We start from the raw sequence: 17,455 nt of genomic DNA on the forward strand, positions 1-17,455 counted from the left end.
AAAAGAGAAAATCTGATTTAAATGGCTTTTTAAAAAAATCATGAATCCTCTGAACTTTCATTTCCTCATCTATAAAATGGGAATAATTTCTCTCCCAAGGTTAGTAGGTGGATTAAATGAGATAAAAGTTCTTTGTAAACTATAAACCAATATTCAAAGTTAAGGCATTACAACAGTCTAAACAGCTACAACTATAGGTCAAGAGATCATTGACAGAACTAGATATATACTTATAAATTGGAAATCTTCCATACTGAGGTAACAGTTGAACTAGATGGTCTGGATAAACCTTTTTTTTTTTTTTTGAAAAGAAATTTTAATTTGCTTTAAAACATTTATATAAAATTTGAAACTTTTAAAACAAAGTGCATTTTAACCTCATGTTACCATTTACTTTGTTCATATTGTGTTACACGTATTTTCAAAGTCCTCTCCAGAATCTCTAAAATATTTCTTTTTCATAATTACAAATCCAAAATACTGTAGCTTCTGAAATTCAGGATAAGCAAATGCACTTTAATGTACTAAACCAATTTACCTTACACATTTACTCTGTTTTTTGGAAAACATTTAATTACTGAACATTGAAAGTGAACATTATTTTTATTTAATATGTGACAAATTCTGTAGGATCAAGCATAAGAAATTCTTAACACTTCTTTTTATTCCCCATCAATTCAAAAAGCACTTAAAAGAGCTTCTGCTTTATGCAGGACACTATACTCATGCACACTTACGCACAAAAATGAGAGGGTTTGTCCCTGCTTTCCAGAAATTCACAGTATAATGAGAAAAAGAACCAGGGAGAAAAAACTGAGCTGTAAGGAGACTGGTAAGCATAATAATAAACACTAAACAATGACCATGGAGAAGATTATTTCCAAATGGGAGGAGTGGAACACTATGGAAGTAATCCTTGATCTGAGTTCTGAAAGATGGATATAACTTTGATATGCAAAATTGTAAGGAAGGAGTTATCATTTGACACAACAATTCCACTTCTAGGTATATGTACCAGTTTGGATATATTATGTCCCCCAGAAAAGCTATGTTCTTTAATGCAATCTTGTAGGGACAGACTGATTAGTCTTTGGATAAATTTTTAAAGTCTTAGAATCTATCTATTTTTTTTATTGTGGTATCATATATATAATGTAAAATTGCTATTTTAACCATTTTTAAGTGCACAATTCAGTGGCATTACTTTTTACAATGCTGTGCTATCACCTTCCCTTATGAAAATTTTTCATCACCCAAAACAGAAACTCTGTAACCATTAAGGAGTAACTCACCATTGCCATTCCCCTCAGTCCCTGGTAACCTCCAATCTACTTTCAATCTCTATGAATTTGCTTATTGTAGATATTTCATATAAGTGGAATCACACCATAGTTGTCCTTTTATGCCTGGCTATTGCATACAGCACAATGTTTTCAAGGTTCCTCCATGTACTAGCAGTATCAGAACCTCATACCGTTTTATGGCTGAACAGTGTTCCATTTTATGCATATACCACATTTTGTTTACCTATTCATCTGTTGATGGACCCTTGGGTTGCTTCCACTTTTTGGCTATTATGAATAATGCTGCTATGAGCATTGATGTACAAGTACCTGAGTCCCTGCTTTCAATTCTTTGGAAGTGGAACTACCAAGTCATATGGTATTTTTTGTTTAACTTTTTGAGGAACAACCAAACTGTGTTCACAGTGGCTGCACCATTTTACATTCCCAACAGCCATTCACAAGAGTTCACATTTCTCCACATCTCTCCAATACTAAAATCTGTCTATTTTTAAATTAAAATGTCATTCTTTAATGTCTTATAATAAATACTGAAACTTAACAATTTACAGAAATGAACTCACACATAAAATTAATACAGTATTTTTTCTGTGTTATTCAAACTTAAAATATAATGCAGAAAAAGATCTAGTAATATTATTATCTATGCTTAGGACTGCTAAATAAATTATTTCATTATTTTAAAAAGCCAGGCTCTACAGAGATAAACCTATCAATTTCCAAATGTGACTGGCAGTTTTCTGTCTCAGAAATTACATGCTTAATACATAGCACAGTATTCTAAATGGTGTTTTCCTACATCCCTAATTCTGGTACTTTACTTATACTTAATAATAAACTTCTCTACCTATCTATTTAAAACCAGATAAAAAGCTCCTAAAGGGCAGGAAGCATTTTTTATTGTCCTTCCCATAGGGTCACAAAATAGGTGTTAATCCACATAAATGTTGAGAAACACTATAACTAACTTACGTCACAGATACTGTGAGAACCATTTAAGAGCTACTCTCATGTCACATTATATAACTTAAGCCTATCTTGAGTCCTTCAGGAGGCAATGGATAAGAAATTAGAAGTTGTTCAAGAAAAAAATTATGTCATTACATGAGAAACATTTTCATATGACTATATAAAGAATGCTTTAGACTAGATCAATATTTGAAAATCATATACTACAGAAAAATCATATACTGAATTGTTCCTTTAAGAAAGCAAACATATATGTAGGATGAGAATTCAGAGTTCTAACACTGCAATGTTAAAAAGTTTTCTTAAAATATTTCATAAATTAAAGCATATGGCTACCTTTTGATCATATGCATACTGTGTACCGAGAATGTGATATTTTCTTGTAAATAATAACCCTACAATTTCATTCATTACAATTTTTCTTAAATAAGAAAATGATTTTGAGGGCTTTTTAAAAAAATCCCTGGCGCAGAAAAAGTTAACACTGACAAGATTAAATATATGCTTTCTTTAAAATGTAAATACTGACTAACCTCTAAATTAATTTGAAAATAAAAGCCTTAAAATTAAAACCTTTATTATAAAAGAGCCCTTGCCTTACGAAAATCATTAAGAAGAGCTATATCAATAGTTTCTCAATTCTTCACATAGAGCTGATATTTAATATACCACACACTTTGTGTGCGTGCGTGTGTGTGTGTGTGTGTGTGTATGTATTTAATGATTTATAAGCAGGACATAAACATAGATATGCCTTTTTATATTTCCATAATTCATGAACTAAAAGATATTACACCTAAGGAAAATCCCACAGCACAACCAGCCAAAGTCTGAAATTCTTCAGCTCCAGAGACTAAAAGCATCTTCAGTTGTTTCCATGTAAAACAAAAGTAATACAACAGGTATAAAACTTTGACCTTGGCACATATAACATGGCTGATCACCTGACATTTCCATGTGATTTAAGAAAAGTCACTACAACCAGTCTTGATCGTCATTAGATATCTTATACAATGCACATAAAACAGGTGTTTTCCTTATCTAAACACCCAACAATCAAAGGTATTATTTTAATTTTAAAAGTTCACTTTAAAAAAAGTTAGGTTGCATACATGTCAATCAAATAAAAAATAAATTTTAAAAATAAATAAAATCTTCAATTTACGCAATGATTTACCATAGGATTCCATTACATAATCAGCTTCTCTAGAATCATTCCGCTTATAAAGCACTCATTTTTTCTACTCATAAAAATGTACTTTTCTCAGAATTTTTCAAGAACTCATCTACCATATAAAAGGAGATACACATGTAAACTTCCTTGAGAATAAATGCTTTTAACACCTGTGACCCCAGAAGAACTTCACATTTTGAATTCTTGTTTGGTAAAACAAAACAAACAAACAAAAAAGTTTTTAAACATCACTAGAGTTCAAGTGCTTGCCTTTACATTCATGACTCTCTTAATGATAACGATCAATGTAACTTTACGCTCTAGGCTAATGAACTGCAGGGAACAGAATCAAACAATTTGGCAAGAGCTGAGCAAAGCTCTGCTTAAAGGCCACCAGTAAAATATACCAGCGCTACCCTTCCCCACCCCCAATCCTTTAAGGTTTCAATTAAGATGGGGCCGAGTTTTACAAGGGGGAGAGAACCAGAAAGCACAGAGCTTCTGCTCAGAAGTATCCTCAGGATCAGCTCCAAAAATACTGTCAGGAACCATTTCCTTTGCTCTGCTGACAGAGGTTCCTCCCTTTGGAGACAGGCATCTACCCTGGTCCTGTTTAAGACCTTATCTAAAGGAAGGAAAAGTCACATACCACCCCTGGGATGGTATCAATTGAATAAACATGAGGGTCAGCTACAAACAGTGGTGGCCCCAACTACAATTCACCTTCATCTTTCAGTCTCTCATACTGGTTGCCTTATGAATGGGGGACAAGAACAGGTAAAGTTATTTAACAAGGCATATCCACTGTTTCAAAATAAATTTGTGTCCCAATTGGTGAGAAAAGCTCCCTCAAAACACTTAGAGAAGATGAAGCTTCAGCAGAAGTCAGCTTTTCTGCAGGCCTTCCAAGCCAGCTGGGAGACATAAAGCTGATTCTACTGTGAGCAGTGATCCCACCATTCCTACAGGCTGAGGACCCAACACAGAGTAGAGATATCATAGCCCACAACATCCCCCCCACAAGACACTCAAGTTTTGTTCTAGTATGTGATCACCCCTTTAGTGGACATACAGGACAAGTCTTTCAGATCAAAGTGAACTGGTGAATAAACCCAGGCAAGGGGTTAAAAAAGAACCAGTGAAAAGCCTCTCTAAAAGGAGCCCAAGAATGGAACAACCCCACTATGTATGGAATTATATGACATCAAAGGTTAGATAATGGACAACAGGTGCCTTTGGGGAGGAAAGAGTAACACTCGCCTCCTATTTTAGGATTTCCACTCTCTAAGCCCTCTAATAACAATGACTTTACTCAAAAAAAAGTAATGGTCAAAATTATGGTTTTTATTATTTAATGCCTACAATGAGTCTATGCTCTTTGACTTAATGTTTTACTTTAAAAAAAAACAAAAGTCCATCTAATCCCAACATGTCTGGATAAAGTATGCACTATGGCCAGATCATGCACTGAATGAACCAATCAAGGAATTACTATCAAGAAATGCCAAAGAAAGGCGTCTGTATACATGCTATCTCCACAAAAACACTCAAAATACAAATCCAGCAGCAGATATCACATAACTGCAGTATCAGCCAAAGCAGTAACTATTTCTCTCACCATCAATAATAGCTGAGCTCAATCTTTATAATAACCAGATTCCAATGGTCTCAAAGAACAGTAATTCCAGACACAGGCTATGGGGCACTGAGTACCAGACTGGAACTGATTCCCTCTAGCAGTTACAAAATTTACTACCTTTATTTCGGTGAAAGGGAACACTGAAAGGATACTTCAGCCTACTTAATATACTCTTTCCTTTCTCCGTTCCACAAAGACAACATATTCCAAAAATGGAGAATCCTTTCTTTCCCTGACCGAGGCCCCTTTTCCTATGGATTCATTGAGCAGAATTACTTCTCCCCAACCATGTTTGCAGAGCCAGAAAATACTTCTGCTTTCACTCTTCCTTAAAAAGGGTCCCCCAACAAAGATGCACCTCTTTCTTTAAAGTATTAAGCAAATGATGCTTCTGTGCTTCTCGTTCTCTCCGCCTCCGTCAAATGTTCAGAGCAGTGAGGGAGTATAAGAAGTCAGTTGCTCTATGGAATACTTAAAGGAAATCTCCAAATTTAAAGTGAAGACGGGGGGCGGGGGAGGGGGGAAGTAGTCTCTCTCGGAAAAAGGAATGGGGGTCCTTACCCTAAAAAAGAACCTTTGTATGGGTAAGGGGTGTCTCCACCCTGAAAGAGAGCTCGACGGTGGAAAGGAGGAGGAGTGTCGTACCCTGAAGAGGGATATGGGTTTGAGGAAGGGGTGCCCCAATCCTGAAAGGGGGGTCTGTGGGGAAGCCGTGAGTGTGTGGGGAGGAGTGTATTAGCTAGTGGGGGGGGGGGTCTCTGAGAAGGGAAGGGATTCTCACGTTTGGGGGAAGGGGGCTCTGGGAGGAAAGGAGCGTCTAGCCCTGAGGAGCCAGGGCGTGGGGGGAGGGGTTCTCAGTCCGCCGGAGCCCGTGGAGGGGCGGCAGCCTCAGAGGGGAACATGTGCAGGGGAACTACCGCCACCCGAGGGGCAGGGTGGAGAACAGGGCCTGGGCTGCGTGTGCAAGAAACAAGGTTCCCACCCTGCGTAGGAGAAGGAGGACTCCCCAGTCGTACTCACCGAGGCTGCCGGCGAAACCGTCCATCTTGCGGGGAAAGCGCCGGGCTCGGGGCTCAGCAGGGGGGGCACTTCATTCAGCGGACCTACGAGTGGCCGACGCTGAGCCTGACCCGCTTGCTCTCTACGTCGCCCGACTGGGCTCCCGACCACCGTCTCCGTGGTCCGTCGGTCCGTCCGCCCCGGGGCAGTCTGCCACTGCCACCCGCGCCACCTCCCCGTCAGGTTGAGAGCCGCGCCGCGCCACACCGCTCCGCAGCCTGCCCGGCCTCCCTCCCAGGCAGCAGTCGCGAGCACCGCCCCGCCCCCCGCGCCCGCGCGCAGCGGCCGTAGCTCCGCCCCCGCGCACGCCGTCAGTCTTCCGACCCCGCCTCTCACGTGACGACCCGGAGGCGGGGTATTACCGACCTCCTCCCTCTCACCTTACCTCCGCTTCGGAGTCCTCCCGCCTCGCTCCCGACTGGTGGCTGCGCTTGCGCGGTGGACCCACAGGGTTGTCGCTGGGGGTTTGGGACTTCGGTCATGGAGTTGGTTCCGAATGGACGGGGTTAAGGGGAGCCTTTGGCCTGGAATCCTCAGGTGCATCGAGGGGTTCTTTCCACTCGCAGCCCTTGGGGACCACCTCCGACAGGAGACGTTCACCCCAATGTGTCCTGCAAGGACACTAAAGAGGCAACCAAGTTAGGGGAGGAATCCGCTCTTCCCGCGTCGGCTGCGGGGCACATACCAATTCGAGACCACCAGCTCTCAGTCGCAGGGCCCAAAACAGTCTAGAAGAAAGGAATTCTAGTGCTAGACAGAACCTTAGAGCTCATTTTGGCCAACCCCTCCTGATGAGGGAGGACACTGAGCCTTAAAAAGGATATGACCTATACAAGGTCATGGACCTTGGTAGAAGCAGAGCTAAGAACCCAGGCTTCCTTACTCCCCCTGGTGTTCTTTCCACTAAGGGTGCAAAGCCACCGGTATATGCCGGATCATAGGGATTGCCTGAGAGGGAACTCCAACAAACGGCTGAAACGACGTGAACCCAAGTTCCGGGTTTCACTACATATGACTCAACAGGTGAGTGTCAAGTCACCTAACTTATTTGGGCCTCACTTCGTTCATTTGCAGATGCAAGGACTGGACTTAGAACCAAGACATGTAAGAGTGTACAGCCTTCATCTTCCTCCTCTGTTCCTAACCCCTAACCCCCATCCTTCTAACTACTTTTCTGTGGTTAGCTAACTCCCACCTGGGACTCGGTTGGCCAATTAGGAGGCCTGAAAGATGCTCCTTCAGGAACTAAATTGATCTATGCAATAATAAAGAACTGAGTTAGTGAAGGGAGAATAAGAGAATCATACCAGAAGGAGCTGCAGAGAGGACAGAATGAAGAAGGGAGACAGGAAATATGAGGCAGTGGTAGTCACAATGCCATGGACTCAGGAATTAGATGGTTGAAAGGAATGTTAAACATTCCATTGCTGTTTTGCAGTATACTTCCCTGCTTTAGTACCTCTTCAGAAATCTTCCCCGAAAAAATCTAAATTATTTTTCATTTCTTTTTTGGGTATCAGACTTGTGTATCTTCTGAATATCACACTATGTGGAGACTGGCCACAAAACAGCCAAGTTAAATTCAAGTTACACACTAGAAGGTGTCTGAAGTTTCTTCCTTCTTCAAAATTAAATGATTTACCCAAAGCTTCCTCTGCTATGGACATTTTTTTGCATCTTGAAGTTTCTCCTAAACCTAACAGGGTGGCACCACAGTCTTTTTGAAGTCTGGAATGCTGACAATTTCTCTCCTGTATCTGCATGCAACACTCTCTGCCTTAAGTCAATTAAAAGAATAAAAGCTTGCATTGGTTTATTGATACATATGTCTATATGTATACTTTTTTAATTCAAAGAAGGATCCACTTTTTTGAGGGGCCTGAATCGTTTATTATTTGTGTGGTCCTTTTGAGAAAAATGAATACAAAAATTAAAAATATAAAATTAGGTTAAAAGGAGTATTTAACTTGACTAAAAAATGAAATCACAACAAATTACACATTTTTAAAAGCCTATAAATACTTCAAACATCACAAATGTAACATTTAATTATCTGCCCAACACACCACCAATACTCTTCTCCTAAACCTTTTGGCTGCATATTCTTTGATTGTTTCTTCAAAATAACAAGGAATTTTTTCTCAAATAGATATCGCTTATTGGGATCCTGCTACATAACAGTTTTTATACTCAGGTGCTTCATACACCTTAAAAAAGAAAATGAATAAAATGTAAGGTGCATTTAAAATTATATATACTGCATTATTGAGTATATTACCAACAGGAGAGAAATTCCATCTTTACTTGACATCAGTGAGAACGGAATTCTCCACTTAAAATTGTACGTGTCAGATGATTGGAAGAATTTTCCGTATACTAGCTTCTAGCTCTATAAGTCAACTTTTGTTTCTCCTGCACTACCCACATACTTCCAGGACCAGCCACGCTTTCATATCACATTACAACCCTTAGCCTTGCACCTCCATGACAGGATGCTGGATGAGTCAGTACAGTGGGCCATAGGAGTGTTTCTGGAATCCATTGTTACACAAAGACAGCCATCAATAAGTTAATTCAATGGAAATGACTGTGACTCATGTAAACAATATCTCACTAAACCTAAAATAAATGTATATCCAACTCAGCTTTCCCTTAGCCAGATCCCTAAATTATCCAGGGCCACTCCAACACCACGTGACAAAAAGGGAAGTGTGGCAAAGGAGAAATCAGAGTGGAAAGAAACAGTTTCCTAGAACTTGGAAGGGACCGATGTAAGTGAAAAGACCTGGAGCTTAAGCTTCATTAACTTAATGATAAATCTGCCTCTGTTTTAGTTACTTTTATTTTTACAAACGTAATCCATGCTCATTTTGTTGAAACCAACAAAAAGTTCATTTTGAAAAGCAAGGTCAGGAAGAATACAATAACTATTGAGAAAAGGGACAAACAGGAAAGACAGAAAAGTCACTTGGCCATAGCAATTCTGGAATCCTGCTGGGCTGGGCTAGGTGTTATGAAAAGTTAAGGAAAGTTCATTTAAACCTGGCTCTTCTTTCCAAGAAATCACCTTGTCCATTGCACTCCATTGCCCATAGTTTTGCTATTCTTACAGTTTCTTTCTTGTCCTTCATGATCCGTGGCTGAAGAGGGTGCTGGGGAGTATGCCTTCTTTATGGGCTGCTCAGCTTTCATAGCTCACTTCCTAGCGGTGCACATATGGAATCCAGAGGTTATTTTCAAACTCAGTCAAACGATTTCTTTGGCAACATGATTCCCTCAAAAACTTGGTAAGCTTCTCATCTATTTGTTCATGTCAATTCCCTGTGCCAATAACCATACCTAAAGTTCTTTCCTACACATAATTCTCAAGCCTGCTTTCCAGACTTCTGGACATCCTCTATTCACTTTTATTTCTGTTGGGTTTTTTTTTTTTTTTTTGAAGTTATATTTTTTTATTTTAAAATATTATGTCCATTTTGAAAAATATCTACACGTTTACTTTTACCACATGGTTTTGAGCAAAATTGGCACAGACTAAGAAAACATGCCATATTTATATGCAATTGTGTATCCCAGTTTGAGAAATTTAGATTATTTAGCACATGTATTTACTCAAACAAGAATAATGTCCTTTGTTCTATCTTTTATTTCTGTTTGCAAACCAAACAATTCTTTCTTGAGCTTTTGTCTTTATTATACTTAACTAAAGTCAACAAATAGTAGCCAATACACACTATTACTAGAACTCGTTCCAACAACTGCCTCTAGAGCGGTAGGTTACTAAGCAAGTAGTAGGCCACCTTCTAAGTTGGTGCAGGCCATAGTTTTAGCAAATCTTTTGCCATGACATACGGGCCTCTCAAGTATTCTGACCTTCAATATCTATTTCCACTCCACTCTCAACTCAACTGCCAACTCAAGGTCATATATTTTAGTTTTTATCTTATAGCAGCATTTGATTTCAAGGTTCCATTTTGTGTATTGGTCAAATCAGGCTTACTGCTATTACAAACAACTCCAAAATTTCAGTGGCTTAACCTAATACAAATTTTTCACTTTTATAACTGTGCAGTGAGTGCAGATCATCAGGGAACTTTCCTCTATGAAGTCATTCAAGGATCCAGGCTTCTTCTATCTTGGAGTCCACTGTACTCAGTAGCAAATAGAGATGGTAGAGGAGTAGGACGTGAAGGGTAATCCAAGAAGCTTTTATGATCCAGGCTTGGAAATGTGTATCTCACTTTTGTCCACATTCTACTGGCCAGATATTAGCCACATGACTAGGTTTAACTTCAAGGGAAGCCTGAAAATGTAGTCTCACTGTGTATCTAGAAAGAAAAGAGAAATGTTTTAGTGACAAAAAGCCAGATAGTACATTTCTGCCATATTCCCTTTCATGGACCTAGAGTTAAAATTCTTCACATATGTGAATGATTATTCAATAAGTACCTCATCCATTTGACTGTACACTACCAGAGAAGCTTTTAGAATATAGGAGAGGGAGTATATTCCAATGATTAAGAGTGAAGACTCGGGGATCATACTGCCTGGATTCAAATCCAGTGCCACCATTTACTAGCTATGTAATACTGAACAAATTACCTAATCTTTCTGTGACTCAGTTTCCATCCGTGAAATGGAGATGTAATATTCCTACTTCCTAGAACTGTTGAAGAGATGCAATGAGATAATACCTGTAACACATTTAGAACTAGGGCCTAGTATGTTTTAAGTACTCAATAAACATTAGCTGCTCTTATTATTATAAGTGAGCGTGCACTGTATCTATTTTTGCTCACCATTATAAGCCCAGTACCTTTTACAAAGTAGCCATTCAATAAATATTTATTGAATAATGAATGAACATAGTAAAATCTGAAAACTCATCAATTAGAATACATTATTTCAACAACTAATGCCCACAGTTTTAATAACAGTCAGTATTAACTTAGTTTTATATATAGATACATCAAATTAGATATTACAAACTGAAAGTGTCTAACACTACCATAATAAAGTGAAGGATTTAATATAAATTTCTCAAAATAGAAAATGTAGCTGTACATATCATTAAACAAATGCCATATATGAAAAAAAATGTACTCAATAGTTACAATTAATGGGTGATTATTTGGATTCTTCACCTTAACAAAGAATTTATCTTTCAATTCTTTTCCATACAGAGTCCCCTCTACCTGTGACTTTGAGCTCTTTAAGTACATTTTAATTCAAGTAAATGTAAAATATACATATTTTTCAGGATCCCGATTATTGCAAAAGGCTAAATATAGTTATATCAAATAATAAAAATTTAGCACATTCTCTTCATACACAGAATATTGACTTCTGTGCATAATTGCATTCCACTCCATGTCAAATGAGTATATTGTGGGAGGAGTTTCAGAATAATCATCTGGTCACACAACACCTATTTTCAAAGCCTTGACCTAACATTTGAAGAAAAATAAAAGATTCCTATACTGATTTGTTTTGCTCTCAGTAGTTTTATGACCTTGAAAAATAACTATAAACTCTTTGTCTGCTTGACTTTCTTTACCTCAGACTTTTTAAAAGAAGTATTGTCAAGAGAAATTAAGTTTTTTTTAAGTATATTGGGCTTTCAGCTCCTTTTACTTCATTGCTTGAATGTTATTTTTAAAACTAAAACCTATAGTAATAAATTGTGTAGATTATATAAACCTATAGTCCAGAGAAGCATAAATGCAATAGTTAAAAAAAAACTTAAATGCTTTTCTTTGTCCTTCAAAGTCAGAAACTAATAATATCTGAGTGGGAAAGAAATAATTTTTGTTTTCATATGTTTAACATAAGCAGTGTATGAAAAATTTGCTCAATCTGGAAGAGGTTAAATGGAAATGTTTTTCCAGCTTCTAACCATAAAGAATGCCTAGGCATCATTTTAAAATTATTGCAAAAGAAAAAAAAAGTATGGAAAGCTATACCCCAAAGTATTAAAAGTAGTTGCCTCTGGGAATTGAATTGAGTGGGAGAAGGAAAAGGAAGGAAGAGATTCAGGGATTTCACTTTTGTATTATTTTAATTATATCATGAACGTGTTAATTTTTAAAAATCATCAAAGACACAAAAACAAAAACAAAGAAGTTGCAATGTATATTAACTCACACACTCATCCAGAAACTGTATCTGTAGAGACTGTTTTGAAATATCATACTTATTGAATAACCTTTTTTCAAACCTTGGCACGATTGTTATCTTTCACCTAAGGCTTTTTTGACTCCAGAAAGGAATAAATCTTTGGGGAGGGCTTATGAGACTGAAATCTATCCTGTGGGGATCGCCAAACACGCCTCGCTTAGAGGGATCTGCTGTGTGGATGTGGATGTGTGAGTGAGTGAATGAATGTCAACTGATGTTAATTTGGGTAGCTCTGATGGCACCCATTTATGATGATAAGCAGAGAGAAGACACCAGGCTTGAGCTGTGGAGCTACATTCTCCCAATGCCAATCCAGAATTTATGCCATGAAGTGGGTTTACTTTTGTTGAGAATGTGGAACCAACTTTAAGTTTTCTTTTTATGTGGTAGAGCTTCACCACATTTAAAGGATGTTGGCCAAGCCATAGGGAAAATAGCTAATAATTTTCATGTGTCCATCATAAATAAATACATTTTCCACTCAAGAAATTCATAGCAGTTTCTCACACAAAATAGAAATTCTCCAGGAAGTGCTTTGAAATAGCGTTATAGTAGAAAGCAGCCAATCAGGGAAATTCAGCTCTCAAAATTAATAATACAGGAAGTTCTCTCCTTGCAAATTAATTATTTCCAGAAAGTCATTTGTGAGTCAACTGTTTGAAATTAGGAGCAATGCTATAAATGTTGTTTAGATTGGCCACTTAGCCCCCAAAACATGTAGCATGCAAACATGTAGGATGCTAAGACCACACTGCCAACCTCACTTAAGGTTTTGAACCAGATCGGTCTGAATTTGAATATTATCTGTTACAAGCATCTGTGGATTGATACTGCAACCTAATACAACACCATTGCAACTTTCAAAGAACTGACTAACAAATGCCCTAAGAGGTAGGTTGTATTATCTCCATTTTTCAGACCAGGAAAATGAGCCTCAAGAATATACAAAGAGGATATGGGTCTGCATCTGAAAAGCCAAGCTCTTTTCCCTGCTCCAGTTTACCTCTTAGTCTCATTCGAGTCTTCCAGGGGAGAACCTTGAAAACCAGGCCATTTAGAGTTTTAGCAGCAAAGTGATATGATCAAAGTGTTGCTTTAGGAAGATTAACCTGTGGGTAGATAAATCAGAGGAGGCACTGGAAGTGGGGAATCCAATTAGTAGGCTCTTGCAGTGGAAGGATATTTGCAGAAAGATCCAAGACGAAAAGAGTGTGAAAGAAAATAACAAATGAATGAACAATAAACAAAGCCCTCACAGACCTGGGTGACTGATTGCCTCAGGGGCTGAGGTAGAGGAAGGAGTAAAAGAGGTTACCCAAGTTCAGCTCCCCGTATTAGAGAGAACTATGACGACATTAAGTGAAAATAGGAAGCTAAAAATATGAAGTGATTGGAGAAAAGAAAATGCTGTGGTTAACTGCCAGTTTTTGACTGGTCTGTGTTGGAACCTGTTTTCCTTTGTGGGAAGCTGAAGGGAATCAGAGGTCACTGTTGGCAGCCAGGCTCAGGCACGTGACCTAAACCAATTAGATGCACCAGCCCAGGTCTTTGAATCTGGGGAGAATGGTACCAGAGTGGGCACTTGGGACCATGCTTGAAGGTGGTTGAAAAGTCCGAGATCAGCGGTGATTGTTTGGATTGGCGATGGGGGTGAGGGTAAGAGTGAGGGTGGCAGCCAGCTCCAGGGAGGCATCCTATGAGGTAAACTTAGCTGCACTCTCTGCATACTAGACTGCCTGGGTTCTTGTCTGTTTTCCACACCTGGCCCTCTGACCTTCCTGGCAACCCTGTGAGCCGCCTGATATCCCTCCACTGAATTCTTTTTCTGCTTGGGTTGGCCACAGTGGATTTCTGTTGTTTGCGGACAAGAACCCTGAGTGGTCAAACCCTTTTAATAGATTGTACTTGGCATCATGGCCAGATGCCCAGATGAAAAGCTCCAACACACAGTTTGAATTGTGGGGCTAGGGTTTAGGAGAGGGCCAGGTTTGGGAATATAGATTTAGGAGACTTCTACTAGGGCTGATGATTTAGCTGTGGAAAATCATGAAGGAAGATTTCAGTGAGAGAAAACAGAAAAGAGCCGAAGGTAGGACTTGAGACACCACTAATATTTAGGAAGCAAGGATGGAGTCAGGGAAGGGGTAAAAATGGAAGTAGCAAATCAAGCTAGTGCTGTATCACAGAAAAGAAAGGAGCCAAAAGTTTTAAAAATGAGAGAATTTGGAAGCTCTTGAACTCTAGAGCCCAAGGAAGATGAGAACTGAGAAAGGAGCACTAGATTCAGTAATTAGACCACTGGTCTTTTAGAGAGTTCTTTTATCATGATGGTGAGGAAAGAAATTAGCTTGCAGGGAAGGAGAAAGTACAAGCTACAGTTTAAAGAAGTTTGGCAGGACTTTGTTTTGGTCACTGCTACGTTCACAGCTTCTAGAAAAGTACTTGGCATATGGTAGGCTCAACAAATATTTCTTTAAATGAATGAATAAAGGGCAAAAGATGTAGATTATCTTGAGCTGAAATATGGTAAAGGGGCACATTTTTAGAATTGTGGACACCTGAATAAGCTTGCAAGCAACAGTGACCAAGTCCTCTCTCCCACTTCCTCCTGAGGCTGGAGAACCTGATTTCCTAGAAGCTCCACTAAATACCCACTAGAGGCTTCTTCTCACCCTATCTTACTGTCCTTGTTACTCCACTATTCAGTTAGTTTGTACTGTAAGCTAATGTGATTACCATTCTCTAAAAATAATTTCTCTTTCTTATTCATGTCTTTTTCACTTCAGAAAATTCTGTTTCTTCTACTAACTATGTCCCACCCAGAGATAACAGAAATATTCCTCACCCATATTTATTTTGTCCCATGTCACAGTAGCACCTCATAGAGCTGTCATGGATGATCTGATAAACTAAGTCTGATTGACTGGAAACTTAATTTCAGGTATACCACTTGATGACATCTCAATCATACATTTTTAGAAATTCACTATTCTGGCCCTTTACAATACCAACTTTTAAATTATTAAATACAGTATCAAAAACTTGTAAAGAAGTCTCATAAAAACATAAAGTTGCCTCTGATTTAAATAAGAATAAGCACAAAATATAAAATTTATTTTAATTTAAATCTTTCTCCAAATGTCTGTGGTCTTTGAGTACAGGCATTTTAAAAATAAATTTTAACTAGAGATGTAAGAAGTCATAAGAGGTTCTCAAGTGCAATTAAACACTTGGTCTATAATAATAAGATTAAAGACCTGGAGGTTTCCCACTTCTTCATGGATATAATTAAAGCACATAGAGTCCTTCTGATAGATTTAAGAAGTAGTTTCCTTTGCCTGTAGACTTTAGGGAGGCAGTCTGAATGCCTACCCAGTGTGCTGGTTTGAATGTATTATGTCCCCCAGAAAAAGCCATATTCTTTGATGCAATCTTGTGGGGCAGACATATTAGTGGGGATTAAGTTGGAATGTTTGGATTAGGTTGTTTGCATGGAAATGCACCCCACCTAACTGTAGGTGATAACTCTGATGAGATATTTCCGTGGAGGCATGGCCCTACCCATTCAGGGTGGGCCTTGATCAGTGGAGCTATATAAATGAGCTGATGGGCTGAGGGAACTCAGTGCAGCTGTGAGTGACCTTTTTTTAAGAGGCACTACAGCCAAGAGGGGCACTTTGAAGAAAGCACAGGAGCTGCAGATGAGAGACAGTTGAAGAAGGCCCTTGAAAGCAGACTCTTGCTCTGGAGAAGCTGAGAGAGGACAAATATCCCAAGTGCAACTAAGAGTGACATTTTTGAGGAACTGCAGCCTAGAGAGGAACATCCTGGGAGAAAGCCATTTTGAAACTAGAACGTCGGAGCAGACGCAAGCCATGTGCCTTCCCAGCTAACAGAGGTTTTCCGGACACCATTGGCCATCCTCCAGTGAAGGTACCTGATTGCTGATGTGTTACCTTGGACACTTTATGGCCTTAAGACTGTAACTGTGTAACCAAATAAGCCCCCTTTTTTAAAAGCCAATCCATCTCTGGTGTTTTGCATTCCGGCAGCATTAGCCAACTAGAACACCCAGGTTCATCAGAGTGATCAGCTCTAAGTTTAGGATTCTTATGGGTATTACTGTGTTAATTTGCCTTTAGGCATTCTGAGATTATTTTTGGAAAAAAGACAAAAAGAAATATGAGTAAATTGCCTTTGATCATGTCACTCCCTCTAGTTTTGTTTTGTTTTTCTCATAATTTCATGCCCACGTACATGTAAACGCAATGCATGAGCATGAACGTTTGTGTGTGTGTCTCCAGACATATGTGCTCAAGAAACTTTTTGTATCATTCTTTGCCCTCCTCCAAGCCTAAAACCTTCCTTGGCCCACACTGAGTGTTTGATCAAGGTGTGAATCATCTATAAGGACAGAACAGGTCCAGTTGCATCAACCAATGAGGCTCATCTTCAGAGTCCTCCAATCAGAATAGGGATTTTTCATTCTTGGTTCCCCAGGGGCCTTGCACTTAATTGAATAGTCATTTTCAGATAAGGCTTCTGGCCACTTCCTTTCAAATTAGAACTGTGATGTTTGAAGTTTTGTGAGGATCTATGAATCTGTGAGTAAAATGAGTATGAAATTACCTCAGAAATGAAACCTTCGTTCCAAAATGGCAGCACTTTTACACCAGCCTCGAGGTGAGACGTGACCCAGGCACAGGCAGGCCATGGTGTGATGTGGGCCGTCTTTGTCCAAGAGTGAGAGGCCATTCTGGTGGAAGAGCCCAGGGTTCTCCCCAGAGCAAAAGGGCTGGGTGAGGCAACTTTCTGTCAATGTGGAGCAATTGCTAGTCTCAGTCACCTGGTGTTCTACACAAAACCAGGCTCACCATGTTGCCTGGACAGCAGGTCAAGAAATTTAAGCATGACGAAGGACATCAACAGGCATTTCACAAAAGAAGAAATAAAAATCACCAATAACTGTGTATAAGAAGAGTAATATATTTAAAAAGAATGACTTTAATTTTATTTTAAAAATTGAAATATGGAGATACCATTTGTCAGAAATTAAATTGGGGAAGACTTTTTAAAAATAAAAAATTTAGGGGAGACAAGAAGACACTCTCATACACCACCAACAGGTGTGCA

At 39.0% G+C, this 17,455-nt stretch overlaps 1 protein-coding gene across 2 annotated transcripts in view; it reads right to left on the bottom strand.

Moving 5' to 3' along the window:
• Window positions 1–6,394, bottom strand: part of EML4 (EMAP like 4) — a 216,724-nt gene extending 210,330 nt beyond the window's left edge. For both annotated transcript variants that reach the window (XM_037807769.1, XM_037807772.1), the window contains exon 1: window positions 6,107–6,394. In XM_037807769.1, coding sequence (XP_037663697.1) covers window positions 6,107–6,131 — 25 coding nt within the window. In that variant the 5' untranslated portion in view covers window positions 6,132–6,394. The remainder of the gene's footprint in view (window positions 1–6,106) is intronic.
• Between the last annotated feature and the right edge of the window lie 11,061 nt (window positions 6,395–17,455).

This window comes from Choloepus didactylus, chromosome 17 (genome assembly GCF_015220235.1).
Source record: "Choloepus didactylus isolate mChoDid1 chromosome 17, mChoDid1.pri, whole genome shotgun sequence".
In the NCBI taxonomy this organism is placed as follows: Eukaryota; Metazoa; Chordata; class Mammalia; order Pilosa; family Megalonychidae; genus Choloepus; species Choloepus didactylus.